We start from the raw sequence: 18,519 nt of genomic DNA on the forward strand, positions 1-18,519 counted from the left end.
CACACTTGTTTGAATTCTCCCAAAGCAATGCTGAACATCTCTTTACATACGCAAATTACGTATGTTTCGTACTTTTTGGTACTCATCAGAAGAGAGCAGTTCGAGGCATGGGGTGCAGGGCTTGCTGCTTGATGTTCCCATGAGCTGATACCTGATAAAGTGCAAGTGCATTCTGCAGACTCACACAAGCGCCATCTCCTGTTTTTTGCCAGGCAACAGCATGGTAGATCCTTGTTCAGACAGTGGAAAGTTCAATTGTGCCAAAGAGTTCTTCTGGGCCAGGCACTGGCTAGCAGCATCTCAGTCTGTGGTTCTGCCAAGATTAACAGCATCCTTCAGGGTCTGGCAGTGGCAGGTTGAGGTGTGGAAAATGCTTCTGACAGTGCAGAATGTAGCAGCACCCTTCAGGGTTTGGCAGTGGCAGGTTGAGGTGGGTAACATTGTTCTGACTGGTTAAGGTGCACAAACTTCTTCTTCTGGGCCAGGCACTGCCAAGATTAGCAGCAGGCCATAGTCTGGCAGTGGCATGGTGAAGGCTAGCAGCATCTCAGAGTCTGGCAGTGGCACTGCCAAGAATAGCAGCATCACAGAGTCTGGCAGTGCCAGGTTGAGGTGTGGAAAATACTTCAGGCAGTGCAGAATGTAGCAGCATCCTCCAGAGTCTGGCAGTGTCAGGTTGAGGTGGGCAAAATTGTTCTGACTGGTAAAGGTGCACAAACGTCTTCTTCTGGACCATGAACTGCCACGATTAGTAGCATCCCATAGTCTGGCAGTGGTACTGCCAAGATTAGCAGCATCCTTCCGGGTCTGGCAGTGGCACTGCCAAAAATAGCAGCATCCTTCAGGGACTGGCAGTGGCAGGGTGAGGTGTGGAAAATGCTCCAGGCAGTGCAGAATGTAGCAGCATCCTTCAGGGTTTGGCAGTGGCAGGTTGAGGTGGGCAAAATTGTTCTGACTGGTTAAGGTGCACAAACTTCTTCTTCTGGGCCAGGCACTGCCAAGATTAGCAGCAGCCCATAGTCTGGCAGTGGCATGGTGAAGGCTAGCAGCATCTCAGAGTCTGGCAGTGGCACTGCCAAGAATAGCAGCATCACAGAGTCTGGCAGTGGCAGGTTGAGGTGTGGAAAATGCTTCTGACAGTGCAGAATGTAGCAGCACCCTTCAGGGTTTGGCAGTGGCAGGTTGAGGTGGGTAACATTGTTCTGACTGGTTAAGGTGCACAAATTTCTTCTTCTGAGCCAGGCACTGCCAAGATTAGCAGCAGGCCATAGTCTGGCAGTGGCATGGTGAAGGCTAGCAGCATCTCAGAGTCTGGCAGTGGCACTGCCAAGAATAGCAGCATCACAGAGTCTGGCAGTGCCAGGTTGAGGTGTGGAAAATGCTTCAGGCAGTGCAGAATGTAGCAGCATCCTCCAGAGTCTGGCAGTGGCAGGTTTAGGTGGGCAAAATTGTTCTGACTGGTAAAGGTGCACAAACGTCTTCTTCTGGGCCATGAACTGCCACGATTAGTAGCATCCCATAGTCTGGCAGTGGTACTGCCAAGATTAGCAGCATCCTTCCGGGTCTGGCAGTGGCACTGCCAAAAATAGCAGCATCCTTCAGGGACTGGCAGTGGCAGGGTGAGGTGTGGAAAATGCTCCAGGCAGTGCAGAATGTAGCAGCATCCTTCAGGGTTTGGCAGTGGCAGGTTGAGGTGGGCAAAATTGTTCTGACTGGTTAAAGTGCACAAACTTCTTCTTCTGGGCCAGGCACTGCCAAGATTAGCAGCAGCCCATAGTCTGGCAGTGGCATGGTGAAGGCTAGCAGCATCACAGAGTCTGGCAGTGGCAGGTTGAGGTGTGGAAAATGCTTCTGACAGTGCAGAATGTAGCAGCATCCTCCAGAGTCTGGCAGTGGCAGGTTGAGGTGGGTCAAAATGTCCTGCCACTGGCAAGAATAGCGTTTACAACCAACAGGAGCAACACTATTCCCCAAACCTGGGGTAAATAAACAATGTTATAGCTACAATAGTCCAAGGAAATTATTACAAATTAAAAAATTCATATGCATGAAAACACAGAAAAAAATCATCTAAGCAAGAAATCCAGAAAAGGTACCCAGCATAGAGACAAAAGTTTATACAAAAACATTTTTTACTAAAACAGCAAATATAGAACAGCCATTACAAAACAGTTTAAGAATACTTAAAAAGGTGCTCACATAGTTACACAGGGGACATCACTAAAGGCTTAATGTACAGTGTGAACACAAACAATGGCAAAGAGAGACACAATTTCAAAACATAAAAAGGCCAACAAATAACAAGAACAGAAGATCACAATCAATGCTTCCTCATAAGTATATGCCAAAGACAGACGTCGACGGCGTTTCGACCTATAAGGTTTTCAAGGCCATCATCAGGACACAGGTATTATTAAAAGAGCAACCAGTTCAAATAATTTGTATTTTCCGAAACAAATGTAGCTTGATATAATGCAAAAGAGATCTCATAAAGACAGCACTAGAAGTCCAACAAAAGAACAGAATCCTAAATCAGCACGTCATCCATTTAGTGGCACTGTAGGGTCTGGTACAAATGTATAAACTGGCCCGTTTGCAATTCAGAGCCCAAAGCACCCGAACGCGGATGGGCTAGCCAAACCAATCCGCAAATCACTCCCAGGCAATGCGGTGGAAGGGCGAGAGTCCCGGCGATGCGGTGGAAGAGCGAGAGTCCCGGCGATGCGGTGGAAGAGCGAGAGTCCTGGCGTTGCGGTGGAAGCGCGAGAGTCCCGGCGTTAAGACGCCGAGAAGGTCACGCTTCCACCGCATTGACGGGGACTGATTTGCAGATTGCTTTGACTAGTCCAGCCGTGTTCGTGTTTTGCGCTCTGTATTGTGATGGGGTCGGTTTTGACAATTGTACCGGACACTGCAGTGGCACTAAATTTAAGAAATGCCGTTTTATGATACATTTTTTTGTTGGACACCTGATGCTGTCTTTATGTGGTCCCTTTTACATTTTATCTGAGTACGCTTGTCTCGGTTTATACAAAGTATTTGATTTGGATGCTCTCGTAATAATTCCCTTCTTCTGATGAAGACCTTGAAAACATTGTAGGTCCAAACACAGTTGGCGCCTGTTTTGCGGCACATACTTATGAGGAAGCATTGATTGCAATCTTCTATTTGTGCTATTTGTTGGACTTTTGTTTTTAAAGTTTGACTCCCTCTGCCATTGTTTTTGTTCACACTGTACATTAGGTCTTTAGTGCTGTCACCTGTGTAACTATGTGAGTACCTTTTAAGTATTCTTAAACTGTTTTGTAATTGCTGTTCTCTAATTGCCGTGTGAGTAAAAATATGTTTTTGCATTAACTTTTGTCTCTGTGCCGGGTGCCTTTTCAGGATTTCTTGGTCAGACAATTGTTTCTGCGTTTCCATGCATATGAATTTTTTAATTGTTAAGAATTACCTCGAATAATTGTAGCGATAACACTGCCAAGAATAGCAGCATGTTAAGACAGTAAAACAATTAATTGTAGATACTGCTGTTGAACTTTGCTAGCAGTTCCGGCGAGGGCTTGAACGAAGAGGAATTAAGACCATTGCGCTTTAGTCCAAATTTTATGTTGAGTATATTTGATAGCAGGTTCAGACCCATTCGGTTACGATTCTCATTTTTAAGCAGGGTCATTTGTGAGAACACTCGTTCCACTTGTGCATTTGATATGGGTAGGGTCAGAAGTTTAATGGCGCCCATGGCCAACTCCTGAAACCGATGATTCCCAGCTGCATCTCTATAATTCAATACTTCAATCCAGAAGGATTCCATGCCTGAAGAGGTATTGAATGAACATGAAGTCACTGTTCGCCACTGCGTATCTAATATGTGTGTTGGGTCTGCAAAACACTCTTTTAGAAAGTCAGTAACCAGAGGTTTAGAATCTAAAAGCACATTTTGGGGCTTCAGAAGCTCCAAATGTCTTATGAGACTCAGCGAATCTGGCAAGCGCATCTGATACTCTGCTGCCAGAACTTTAAAAAAGTCTGTGCACCGTTTTTCTATGCAGTCCTTGGCAGCATCAGGCAGTTTGCTTTCTTGGAGCTTTTTACGGAAGTCAAGGCCAAGGTCAGCATCCTCCTGCCCAAGATAAATGGCACTACTTTGAAGATCCAAATTACACAATTGCTTCTCACTATTGGTACTGAAGACACTGGGCTTTACAATTCTTCTCATAGTGGACCTATATAAAGTTTGCAAATCCCGGAATATGTGGAGGACATCACTAGATTCAAGCTGAAATGCTTTGTTCACTACCTTAATTTCTAGCAACATAGGTTTGAGGAAAATAAGATAGAGATAATTTGTCTCGTCATTGTACATTTCTTGCAGCATTCTAGCTGCATAGCAATGTTCTACGTATGATGCGTTGCAAAAGTGCAGCTTTAGAGCATCATACTGCTCCAGAAAACGCTCCACACAATCCGCCATGATAAGCCACCGCGTTTCACATGGCGAAATAAGCTTCAATGGCATTCCTCCATCCAGAGTTTGATATAAATCTGTGTAGACTGCCTGGCGCTTTGGAGAATGTGCAAACCAGTTGTAGGTTTCTCTCACCATGAACTCCACATTGCTGGGCAAACTCCGCATTGCTTTTCTAGCAACAATGTCGAGCGAGTGGCAGATGCACCGTACAAGCTGCAAAGTAGGCTGCTTTTCTCTCAACAAAGTGTATGTGGAGTGGTTTTTGCCACACATCACACTTGCGCCATCTGTACCTACCCCTACCATATTTTCAATTGGAAGCCTGCTGTCCTTGAGGAACTCCAGAAGTGCATTTGCAATGTCTTGTGCACATGCCTCTTGCAGTTCTATCATCCCAAGGTAACTACTCACAATTCTGCTACTTTTCTTACTGAAGTATTTTACACAGATGCACAGCAGTTTCTTTACAGAAATGTCAGTGGATTCATCAATGATCAAAGAATACGGAGAACTGCCCATATCTTGAAGGAGCTCCCCTTTGAAATAGGGGCCTAAAACTCCATTTATTAAAGCTGTGCACTTTGTCCTGTGCATACGGAAAGGAGGAACTTCTTCACTTAAAATTTCTCCCAGTCTGTCAATGCTGTTGATTGATGTGCTACATGCAGTTTGCACAGCAATCCTAAGCTCTCTCCTTTTCTGGTAATTTGATAACTGACAAACTGGTTGTGCAAAAGATGCCATGGTTAGGCTAGGTGTGTCCATGCGCGCACGATGTCTAGCTGTGGATGCATGCAGCTTTAAATCATGGTAGTGGGCCCGCAGCTGTAAGTGACAGTATTTACAGTTTGCCTTTGCTTCATCTGTTTTTACAGGGGCAATCCACTTGTTTAGTTCGGGGTCAGACTCCCCTTCCTTTCTGTACACTTTCTTGTACTTTGACCACTTGCCCATTTTGAAAGTTAGTTTGTAGCTTTTTGGGACCTGGTAGAGGACTGTACAATCTCTGCTGTGTGGTAGGGCAAGTATCTGCAATTGGAAGAGATAGAATATCCATCAACATCCCTGGTTCGATAAAGTTAGCCAAAAACCATATCATCACTTGGTCCCAAGCATCTGTGTAGCAGTGAGGAGCTTAACCCAGTTTTTGGTCTGGTGCATGATCTCCTGCATTGATCACCCAAAAAACCCACACAAAAGGACAAAGTCAAATCATAATTGAACCTTAAAACGCATTGCACACGTCACCCATCGTCAACGTACTAGCCATCTCCTTAGCATTCTAACTCAGTTTATCACTCATCCCAATATGTAACCTTCAACATATCTCCACCTGTGTTTGCCCCTGTAAATATTTGGTCATAGGCTGGACCACTGGGATTGTGAGACTGCGAGACAGAGGCATTTTTCCACATAATTATAGATTTGACACATTCGGCGCAAATCGATCTGCTGCATAATCGGCAGATATTACCAAAATAAATTGTTTCCACCTGAAATGGATCAAAAGTTACCAAAAACAGAGACAGCTGTTGCCACGCAGTTGCAGCCCCATTGCGATGGTTGAATCGTCAGATTTCTGTTGCTTACTGCTAGCTTTGGGTGTTAAACTGGTACTACTGGAGGTGCACATACCCAGATAGTGTTAACAATGCAAAAATGACAATATGGCACATCATGTGATTCATCCGCTTAGCTGGTTACTGCAAGGGGCTGCCCATATGAAATTTGTGTATAATTGTGTTCCTGAGCTGGCATGGTTGGAGAGATCTGTGGGGTGGTCATTTTCAACATCAGCCCATATTGGAGCCTTTTTGTGAGTTGTCAAGAACACATTCTTTAGGGAATTTGCAGGCTATAGTGCCCAGCCCTGTTGCAAGCAGTCTAGGGAAAATAGGGCCATAGAGCAAGAATATTAATAAGTAAGTTATGCAAGTCGTGTGCGAAAGCTCATGTTCACATTTGACTTAATTTGCTTCCCTAATAGCATTTCTTTTTGTTTAGCCACCACATTGCTTGTCGTCTGTAGTTTTTTTTTCATACTGTGCATTAATCTTGTGCTGTGACCTTGCTGCTCGCAGGTATCTCAGAGTTCAGGTTGTGGGCTGGCGTTTCCCAATGGGACACAATTCAAATATGTGAGCCATTGCGGAGTTTAGATTATTTTGTCTCTCTGCAGAGTGCAAATAGCAATGGTTGCAAGTGCCAATTGTGATTATAAATGAAAGTGTGTCATGGTGCTATAAAGCTGCCGAAATATTAACAGAACCAAAGTCTCTTTAGGGAATTGAGAGGCAAGAGAATCATGTACACGATGTAGGTGGCCCAGATTATTATAGAGACACATTATAGTCTATTACATTAAACACAATAGGTTTTCATACAACAAATATTCAGAAATCATATTCAAAAGTACCTGCATACAAGACCATAAAGAAAGTCCTAAGATCGCACACTTTAAGCAGGAAGCCAAGATTTAGCCAGGCATTCTGGTTTCACTTTGTACCTCTGTATTTTTGGACGGTTTTGCATAGTGTGAACTGGCACAGAAGATATTGAAACGCTTTACATGAGCACCAGTTTCATTACACAACGTCAAATTAATGTTTGCAGGCACCAGGAACACTATATCTATGTGCTACTAAGATGACGCCCCATCCATTTCAGAACCACTGCTCCACTTTGAATGGGTAAATATTAGGCAACACCTCGAACATACTGTGGAGATACTAAAGATACAGATTCTAGAGGAGTGGAGAGATGCCCATTATAAGTAAGGCTCCCTGTTTTCCGCTTTTACTGGATTTTTACAGATAAATAGAGACAGAGAACCATCTATTTTCCTGTCTGTATTTATTTTTAAATGTGGATAAAAACGGAAATTTAGTGATTCTAAATGCTGTCAATCATGACTGCCAGGCCAATAGCTGTGCGGATTGACAGGCAAGGGGGTTAACAAATATAGGGATTTTAATAAAGAGCCTGAAAACAGCAGTAGATTTGCACAATCATGATACAAAAATGTACATACTTTCTTGCACGTGCATAATTTGCCACCTGCGTGTGAGTGTGTATATATATATATATATATATATATATATATATATATATATATATATATATATATGTGTCATTGAAACCTGTCAGGTGTTCAGGCAAGAGTGCACATTAACTGGTTAAATAAATGCAGAAATATACACATTTCATCGGAATTTCACAAAACCTAAAATAAATATGGATAAATACAGGTAAAATTTGCAAAAATTAAATATGGATAAATACAGACATGACACAAATATAAATACCATAAAACCGGGAGCCCTAATTATAAGGCACTGGACAACTGGTATCTACAGCCATATAAATCATGAGCACACAATTCATTTGCCCACAAATACAACCCTTCTTAAACAAAACAACAACTGCCATGAAAACAATATTAAGAAACCCACTCCCAAGGAAGATAGACGTCTAATTTGGGCAGAGACCCCTCTGTTGAAACATCAAACAGAGGCCAGCGGAGCACTGATGTGGAATTGCTTGGCATTGGTGGTAAACACTCTGGCAGCTTTTTTGGATAAGGAAAACTGCCCTTGCTTGACATTGGTACTTAAGACTGTGGAATACTTTAGGCATGGAATGGGTTTCAAAAACAGCCACTATTATCAATAGAGACTGAATCCATATGTCACCCTTTGCTTGATTACCCAGCCAAATATTACATAACTATAAAGTAATTTAACCACTTCATTATTCTTGTCTTTTATGCTGTTAGGGACGGTAGGAATTCAGATATTATGACCTTTAACAGGATGCATTTTGTAACTGACTGCATGAACCAAGCGGTGTGGTACAATCTTGTCATCTATAGAAATGTATGGTTCATCATGCCGTTTGAATGAACACCAAATAGTAATAATAATTTAAAAAAACTAAGTTGCACCAAGATGCACACACAGGAGGAAGACTACAGGCAATGGTGGGACCATGTGAAATAATGTAAAGGTGGCACTGGGATAACTGTGCTCATGTCAAGGACACGTTGGGTCATATTCAGCTTCCGGAAGGTTTGTTAGCAGTGAAGGAGACTGCTTCCTGTTCATGAAAATCTGAACAGCTTCAAGGAACAAATTCCTGGTTCGCTCCATGCCTTTTATTTACATTCAGAGCCGGCTATGTTACTTTTGCTCTTCCCTCCTATCCTGTAAGGCTGTGCTGCTCTCGGGGTAACTGCACTGCCGAGTGCAGGTCCACTACACTGAGTACCACTGGTCCACTCTCAGGCCACGTCTCTGCTGTTCCACCACCTAGAACAGTAGGTGAGACAGATAACCCAGTAGGTTGAGCGCTTGTGGACAATAATGTGTAATCTGCAAGTCCGCATTCAGGCAGGTCCACATCAACTCTTTAGGTTAATGAAAAGCTTACCCTTGGTTTTTTGATAATAGCACCTCTTAATGATTCAGTTTGTCGTGTGCATTGCGCACTCATACTATCTATATAAAATGTCCTGTCCCAAGAGGCACTTCTACAAAGGAATCTTTTCTACAGCTATTTAGCAAAATTAAAAAGTTGGTTAGGTAGTGGGCCATATGAATACTTTTTTAAGTGTCTTCTGGAACCCCAGGTAAGAAGACAAAAAACAAGGGCTGTTTTAAAAACTATCATGATAGATAGATACCCATGTCACCAGTATCACTTCCCGAAACAGACCAATGTCTTAGGGCATCTGCTTTACAAGTGTACCCGTTTATCCATTTGTGGTAAAAAAAAAACAACAAAAATAAAACACACGCAACCACCGAGGTGGTTATCAGTGACAGCTACTATTTGGTCTTCTATGGAGTCTGTCACATCTTCCCCTGAAGGATGGGGCTGGCAGGTGGTTGAACAAATGGCATTACATAATAATTTACAGGGCCACAGGCTGCTGGAGGAAGCCAAGAATATAATCTGCCATGCCTTGTTAGTGGAGGAAAGAAAGAAAATACACCTTAGATAAGTGAATATGAGGATTGTATTACGATGACGCATTCTTTCACCATTTATGCTGGTTGCAACACAATGGTAAATTAAAACAATAATAACTACAAAAAATAATACTAACCGGAACAAAAAACAACATCAACAACATTAATTTAGAATTTACATGACTGCTACGCTCTTAGCGAGCTGTTTACATTTTATCCAGACTTGTCCAGTTTGGCTACTGAGATGCTGTCATTTTGGGGAAGAACACTTTTTTAAAAAATGGCCCTGCGCTCTGTCATATTAGTAGGCAGTATAGTTTAATAGTGATTGATCTGGAGAAACACAAACTTAAAATTTACAACTTAATACCATGATTGGGGGTTCTCTTTAATAATCATTATTGATTTCTATCCAAATGAACACTTTTTGCAACATTAGGATAATCAAAGGCTTGGGGGAAAAACATAAAGCTCTAGTTCATAAGTTGCAGTTTGTATGCAGCTCTAAGATGAAAGTTAATAGCTCACGGTTCTTTGTTAGGATTTTAACTTACAAACTTAAAGTAGCAAAAGGATCTTACTGACAAAAGCAGTAACCCACTGACCTATTTTAAATATGTGCACTCTGTGATGGGCATGGTACATTTGCTTTTCAGCAGGCACATTAACCCTCTGCGCTGTCTTTCCATGAGTCAAAACTTCCACTAGACAAAACTCTGATCTCGCTCTAAGAAGAAGTTTATTCACCAGAGTGGTTATTACATTTTTATTATTGCCGAAAATTGCTGTAGGCCAGGAAGGAGGCAGCAAGTGCTTTTAAACCATAATTTACAACGCCCCCACTCAAAGTCAGCACCCGTTGCAGTCACACCTGTCGCACCGCCCTAGGTCACTGAGGTCACAGGGGTCCTGTGACCTCAGTGACATAGTCACTGTTGCTCTAGGGTCTGCTACTTCGTAGGCTCTGCCCCCAGTGCTACATCCGCTCCCTCACTGAACTGAACGCCATACTGCCCCACTGAGAGAAATTCACACTCCCCTCAACTACAATCAAATTTGACCTGCTATAAACAACTGGATGCGACTCAATTCAAATTACGCACTAGGCAAGAGCAATATGTTATCTAAAGGAAATAGTAACAACACCCTGGAAAAAGCAAACACTCATAGGGAATGAAAGATTAAATAAAGCATGTGAAATGTAAGCAGGAACAACATGGTGAACTTAACGCTTTTACATTTATGCAGAAATCAACGAGTATCTTTGCCTGAAAACTACAGGGCCCAGAAAGGACCCATTTCAATGTCCCCCGCTTATATGCTCACAAAACGTAAGCAGTATGGTTTAAAAAGACCACGGGGCATATTATCAAGGAACGGCGATAATGTTATCGCCGTTACTTGCTAATATGGCCCCACATTCGTGAACACAAAGCCGCCCTACACATTTTGTATTGCAATACCTCCAGGTTTGACGCACTTCCCCAGGGGGGGCGGGGGAACAGCGCTTCACTGGCAAACTCGGTAAAATGACGCTAATGTTTTTGTGATTTGAATAAAACCAATCTGCCCACTTTAAGAACACTCAGTCTTCCTTTATTTCATTATTGATTTTTCATATTTTGAACCTTTTTATTTCCGAGGCTGCTGCAGGATCGGACATTTGAAACGCAAATGCACGGTTTTTCCCTTACCTTTCTGAAGCATGGAGCGCAATGGCAGGCAGAGAGAGGGTGATGCAAGTGTTGTGCACCCTGGCAGGTTGCTGGCAGTGCGTACACCCCCCCCCCCCCGTGGCAGCCCGGGCTAAAACTGCTTGTTAATGGGGCTTTGTTGGTTTTTCACCCCTCCTAGAGCCCCTGCATCGCCACTCTAACTATTGCTGAAAGAATTTATGTTACACAATACCAAGCCCGAGGCGGGAGACTAGCCTTGAAATCGGTAGTCTCCCGCCTGAATCGGGAGGATTGACATGTATGGAATCTATACAATTAAAGTAGGGGCATGCTGTGCCCTGCCGATCCCGCCCACTTCGACCACTGGCACACATACATTTAAAATTACACACCTGCCTCACCTTTAAACTTGCTGGGGACGGCCGCCGGTGCAATCTGCAGAGTTCACAGGAGCTGAGGGGCTGGGGCCGGAAGGAGCAGCTGACTGCAGGGCAGGCTGAGGCTGCTACAAGTCGAAGGCCAAAGACGAGGAGCCACGCAGAGGCCTCGTCGTCGTAATCAAGATGGTCGGTCAGTACTACTGGTCACTCTCCCTCGCAGTCCGTAGTCGCAGCAGGCTCAGCTCGGAAGTTGAAAAGGAGGAAGTGGGGGGGGGGGATCCCAAAGATAAAGGGCAAAGGTATGTGGCGGGGCAGTACCCTACCTGACGCGCCCACCACAGCACCACTGAGTAAATAATCTGACCCACGATTGGGTCACAGGAACCTCAGGGCAGGTCAGCACACTCTTGGGGGCAGGTCGGGAAGTCGCTGCTGGTATAGCAGGACCCTCATTGGAGGCAGCTTCCCGCCTGCAAAGATATACGGCCCTGCAGGTGTTACTTGTGGGCAGGGGCCGCAGGGCACAGACACCTAAAGGTCAAAAAGGGATGTGATGAGGAAGGCAACCATCGGCTGCAGCGTGGGCGGGGCGGCGCCGCACAAAGCTTTGAATCCGCCGCACACTCGGCGGATTCTAGCCCAAATTTCGGCAGCCCGCCCAACACGATTTTTTCTCGCACAATCGGGCAAAATATCGCCCAATTGTGCGAGAAATAGCCCAATCTGGCAACCCTGATAGAAGCCCAAAATAAGCCCAATCAGACCAGTTTCAGCCCAAAAACCAGCCCAAATTAGCAAGTCTCCAATTATGCACAAATTGTCATCAGAAACAATTTTAACGACAAATATACATTCTATTCAATACACAGATGGTGGGAGGGTGTTAACTGGGCACCTGCCTTAATGCTATTAATTTTTAAGACCAGTTCTCACTGCGACTTCTAAGAGCCCCTGCAGCTCCACTCTGCCTATTGCTTAAAGATTCAGCCCCCCTCCCCCGAAATCAGCTCCAGTTCGAGCGGCAAACAGTGTGCGTCAGTGCGCGCCTTGGCATCAGCAACGTGGTGAAGCACGGAGTGTCAGATCCATGCCAGGACAGTGGTAAACAGACGCACGTGGTGGTGCCAGCGGGTGCGTGCGAGGTTGGGTGGCCCCTGCACGACCGTTTTCGAAGCTGGGCTGGCCTACGAACAACCGATGTGGTCAGTTTTGGTTTGGGTGTTAAAACACTCTTTACCTACGTCAACTTCCTGGCATCTATCAATATTCATCACTTCCTACAAATAGGGTGAACAACAGGCATGGGTGCAAATTCAGGACGGTGAGTGTAAAAATTCAGGACAAAGGGTCAAAATTCAGGACAAAAATTCAGGACGGGAGGTCAAAATTCAGGACAAAACTTCGGGACAAAAGGTACGTTTTACAGACACATCAAAGGTGGTCGCGTAATAGTGTATAAGTAATTCCATCTATATCCAAACATTCATCCATTTGAAAACGTATGTATCATTCCATCCATCATTTCACTCATCCATTCATCCACCCTTTCACCCTATCCATCCGTACACTCATCCATCCACTCTTCCACCCAACCATCTACTCATCCATCCAGCCATTTATCCACTCACCCATCCAGCCATCCTTTCACTTACTCATCCATCCACCCTGTTACTCATTCTACCACCCAGTCCCCTTTTCAGTCATCCATTCATCCTCCCTTTCTCTCTTCATTGACCCTTTCACTTAGCCATCCTTCCTTTCTTTGATCCACCCATACTTCAACTCATCCACTCATGAATCCATCCATTGACCCTATCACTCATCCATCTACTCATCCATCCACCCATTCACTCACCGATCAGCCACCCTTTCACTCATCCATCCATCCTTTCGCTCATTATCCATCTATTCACCCTTCCATTAATCCATTCACCCTTTCACTAATCCATCCAGCCATCCACCCCTTCCTTCACCTACTCACTCGCCCACCTTTTCCTCTTAATTATGAACTGAGCCTTTGTCTGGCGAGTTGCAGACAGAAGAGGCCCATCAAGAATTTCGCCCTTGATGTCCTAAAGCAAGGGGTGGGGTGGGGGAGGGTTCACTATGCACCTGCACATAGGCAATCTGAAAAAGTGGAAGTCATGAGTCATGCATGATGCACAGTGCCAGGCCATGAGGTGATTGTGACATGGTGTTTCCAGGGCTTTAAGCGGGATGAAAAAACTGGGGGTTTCTCCAAGGGGCGTGTCTGATGTAATTAATGGTGTTGCTTAAAACAACTAAGCTAAAAATCTGTGCTTAGCATTGTGTATCGCCGGACTGGTATTTTGCCTCTTCCGTCATTGCATCCAGATATATATCACAAGTAATGTTACACCTAAAACAAGCCAGAACCATTTGCTTTGTTAATGGTTGTTAGTTTCATAAAATAAAAATGCAGCAACCATGGCTTAATTGAATATAATATTGAAACTGCACTTTTCTAAAATGATGAGACGGAAAGAATTCCCTGCCCCAATCTCCACTCTGTCTATTGCTTAAAGACTCAGCACCCACCCCGCCCCCATTTGGCTCTAGTTGCGCCTCTAACTCACTCACCTGAGGTCGGGGCGAGCGTCGAACCGGACTCAGCAACTGCGGGCGCCGCCGGGCGGCCTGCTGCTGTGCTGCGTGACTCCAGGCTGTGCTGTCGACTGGTGGTGGGCTCACTGGGCTGGCACCACCCGCCGCCGCCTGTGGCCTGGGTGACCACCAGTGGACCACAGTGGGCGGCAGCAGCAGGGACACCATGTGCGTCCGACTCCAGTCCACTCCGACTCCTCATGAATCCATGATGCGTGAAGATGCGTCCACTCCTGGCGCGAGCCGAAAGTAAGAGCTCAGGTCACACACATGTGTAAACACCTATGAAGTATATTACAGCGCGCAGTCCACACAACGTATGCTTTTCACTCTCCTCAACGAGGGGATGTGCTTTGTGTGCGTTTAATGGTCACTCAGCGACAATGGCTACTTTATCATTCTGGAACATGCGCTGTCCACACTCCCCTGCACGCCAGTGGTCCTTAAGGCCTAAGTTTTTGGGAGCATGAAAAAGATCGCCATTGGCAACCACAGTGCCGCATTCAGACCCACTTCAATGCAGAGCTGAAAAGAAGCGGCTCTCGCGGCGTCTGCATGTAGATTTATCTCCTCTGATCTGAAGGGCTCCGCAGAACTTCTCTCACCCTCGCAGCCAATAAATCAGCACACGGCGTCGGCTCGCATTCTCCGAGCCCTGTGCCCTCGCAATAAAGTCTCGGAGAGGAAATTATTTTAAGTGAGGATCATGGTCCTCAGGCTGAGGTCACGCTGCACGCACCGTGACGCACGCACGCAGGGGCTGGCCAAAAAATAATTCCCAGGGCCGTCATTGGTAGCGTTTTCGCGTGCTACTGGATTGATGGCCCTGGGGGACCCCCACATTGGCCCGCGCACTCACGCGATGGACTCCTCGTGGTCGGTGCCCGCCCAGGCCACAAATTTGCGCACAACCATCCAAAACTAGCCCAAAAAGTAGCCCCCCGCCAGGCATGGTTTTTTCCCGCACAACTGGGAAAAAAGTCGCCCAATTGTGCGGGAAATAGCCCAATCTGGCAACATTGGTTGCGTCCGCCATGTTTGGCTGGCTGGCCACGCCCCCCCTCGCCACGTGCTTCTTTAAATGTATATTTCCTTTGTTAGGTTCCCATTTACCAAAATGTTTGCCGTAGGATTTTTATACATACAGCTCACTGGCTTTGAGAATGATAGAGATCAGGGTATCTAAAATATGCCCACTACCACGGATAGAGTAATCACACAGTTACACGCACATACATTCATCATACGCTAGGGCCCATTTCACTAACATACGCTCAAATACTCTACCAGCAATAAACCTGTGGAAAGAAAACACCAAAACACCCTGCATCAATATCAGGTCGATCAGATCTGGTTTAGTGACTGTCCTAATCAATAACATAATCTACACAACATATACAATAATGATCAACAATATAAACCCAATAATTGACAAGAAAGAAAATTCAACACCATGTTTAAAATTATATTGCTTTATCTAAAATTAGTCAAAGTAAATCAATCAGAATAAATCATTTCTCATAGTTACCTATTCTAACTAAGTGTCAGAACGGGTCAGGACAAGTCTCTCGGTAAAGTCTCTCAAGACGAAGTCCTCAGCATCGATCCTCAGCAACGCAACCTCACGCAGCAAAGGTAAAATGGCAAGTGGCAAAGCCCTCCCTAGGCTAACAATTTTTATAGTGAAAATTACAATGGAAACTCACATTAAGTTTGCAGAATACACTGAATCACTGAGCAGAGCGAGAAGGAAAGGATGCAACATTGCAACATTTGTGAACCTCCGCTCAGGAAAAATACACATAGCGAAAACTACGGAACAGGAACCAAGAAAATAAAACATGTATCACATTTTATCCGGCTTCTCCTCGGCCATCGAGCCACAGTTCAGAGTTTCCCTCTAAGGCTCCTTTGTCTTTCGAGATTGCCAAGGACACTTTCACTTTTCTTGGAGAACACCCAAAACTGCTGCTGTCCTCATGGAAAGTTTCATAGAAGGACCATGGTCAGTCACCCTCAAGACCATTTCCAGCAGGGGTCTCCCTCGTCACATCTTTCACATATTCACTCGAGGCCAGGCTCTCAAAATCAGCCATCATGGATTAGGCCTCCATAGGCCACAATAGACCATCTTTAATTAAAGAGACAAAATAAACGTTACTACAGCATAATGATTAAACAGTGTTAACCCCACTAATACCCTTATGTGTATGCATTTATCTAGCTTTTGCGACATAAAAAAGCATTAATTCAGACAGCGTTTTGTGCTTAAAATAAACAGCACACAGCAACGTTTAAACATGAAAACTTGCACGTTATTTTTTAGAAAACAAAAACAGCACACACATGCTAACCCTCGTGTAACTTTCTCTTATGTTAAGACAAACGAATTGATTAATAAAAACATACTCGCACAAAACAAATAATTAATTGTTATTTATTAATATTTAATAAAACGCATAGACATACTAGAGCTTCAAAAGCCCCTGAATTTTCTAAATGAAAACTCTGCTCCAGCAATCCCCCCTTTGGTGATTTTATCACCAAATAAACCCCAAAAAAAAATTAGTGAAAATTTAGTCCCATTTTAGGAGAAATCAGAAATGTCTTTTCCCCTTACGCAACATTAAACACCAGTCACTCTTTCATCATCTCTCTTTGTCTCTAAATAAACACTCTCCCTCAATTCTTCTAGTTCAATTTCTTGAGGTTCTCTTTTCAACCTTTTGTTTTTCTTTTCCTTATTCAATTTCTTTTTCCCTCCCCTGTTTTTACAACACACACACACCAATCTTATTATTAATAAAGCCACAATTATACAAGACAAAGGAAACAATATTCTACCTATAATTGTACTACCTATTTTTGCAATAAAATCCTTAACAGCTATCATTTTATTAGCTATCTTAGTCCACAAACTCCCAGCTTCAAGTGGTACTAATTCTTCATGTAAATCAGTAATATTTCTGATATAGACCTTCAGGTCTTTACTTTCGTCAGGAATGTAAGTGCAACAATGTTGAACTTTCAATATTCCACAAACTCCACCCTCCTTGGCCAATAAAATATCAAGGGCAAGTCGATTTTGCATAGACATGGCACGTACGGCACTCAATTCCGTATTCACCAAAAGAAAGCCTCCTGCGGTATTTGTCGATAAGCGATCAACCACTGTGGACAGTTTCCGAATTCCATAAGCATTTAAAGAAATTCCCACTGCTGGAATCAAAACCCCAAAAATATCACCCACAATTTCAGACCAAGTTTCTCTCTTAAAACGTGTTAATAAGTTAATATCTTCTACATCTCTTATTTTATCTGTATGAAAAATCTTAGGAAAAACCAGGCCCACATAACATGTGCCATACCAATGGTCAGGCAACTTGTAATAAGCCTTGTTCCCACAAACATAGTACACTCCTGGAAAAATCGTATCTTCTCCACCTCTGAAACCCCAACCTGTCGCAATGAAGTATGTATCATGGCACTCACTAGTTCCCACAAAATATGTATCATATTGGGATTTCCTTCTTGTAATGCAAAGTTTACCCTTCTGTGGCGCATCTAGAGCTAAAGTTGGACTAGCCCCATTCTTCAACTCTTTTCCCATCTCAATGTCCCAAATTGTCTCACTCACTTCATATTTTCCCCTTTTCTCATGCATGTTCATTCTCCTTTCTTCTACCATATCCAGGAAAGCTCTCTCCTCTTCTTTCAAACTGCAAGTTAAATTATTCTTAAAAATGTAATCTAATGTTAATCCCTTTTCTTCAATAAAAATCTCACCAAAAGTGTTAGCTTCTTTAGCTGGATTCAGCTCTTTGTTCATTGGCAAGTGCCCAAAAAAACTATCTCTGTTAGACATCTTATAATCTATTTTCCCTAACAAATAAAAAACATTACTTAAAATACTACAAGAAATACCATATGTAGCTGGTAAATGGTGATAAGTAACACCCTCTGAAACAGATGCAGGTAATTGCATACAGACGTAGCAATCCCTTACTTCCATTGTCTTCACATATTCATATAACAGTTTAGAAAAAACATTACTAGAAAAATTATTAATTGACCTATCTTTGTGTATGTAACTACTACTTCTAATTGGAACTACTTTTTGTGAATTCTTCTCTACATTTGTCACATTCTCTATATTCATTCCAAACTCTACTCTAAAAGTAACTAATAAAACTAAAACACCCCATAGAAGCATTAATAATCCAGTACAACAGCAGCACATTCTACACCACCTCTTAAAGAAGGCACATCTATTTCTATTATCCTCTATGTTAGCCATTTTAGTTTAGCCTCTACTACTCCACTACTGTTTGAACTTCTTCAATTCTTCAGCAATTCTTCAGCTCTCAGTTTATCCAAATGATCTCTCCGTTCACTTG

The 18,519-nt window shown here is 43.6% G+C and overlaps 1 protein-coding gene across 1 annotated transcript; it reads right to left on the minus strand.

Moving 5' to 3' along the window:
* Positions 1-3,514: 3,514 nt before the first annotated feature.
* LOC146858272 (uncharacterized) lies at positions 3,515-5,425 on the minus strand. The gene has a single exon (XM_085647112.1). It carries the CDS (start codon positions 5,423-5,425, stop codon positions 3,515-3,517), a length of 1,911 nt encoding a protein of 636 aa, XP_085503238.1.
* Between the last annotated feature and the right edge of the window lie 13,094 nt (positions 5,426-18,519).

The sequence above is a fragment of the Triturus cristatus genome, chromosome 3_2 (genome assembly GCF_964204655.1).
Source record: "Triturus cristatus chromosome 3_2, aTriCri1.1, whole genome shotgun sequence".
Taxonomy (NCBI): domain Eukaryota; kingdom Metazoa; phylum Chordata; class Amphibia; order Caudata; family Salamandridae; genus Triturus; species Triturus cristatus.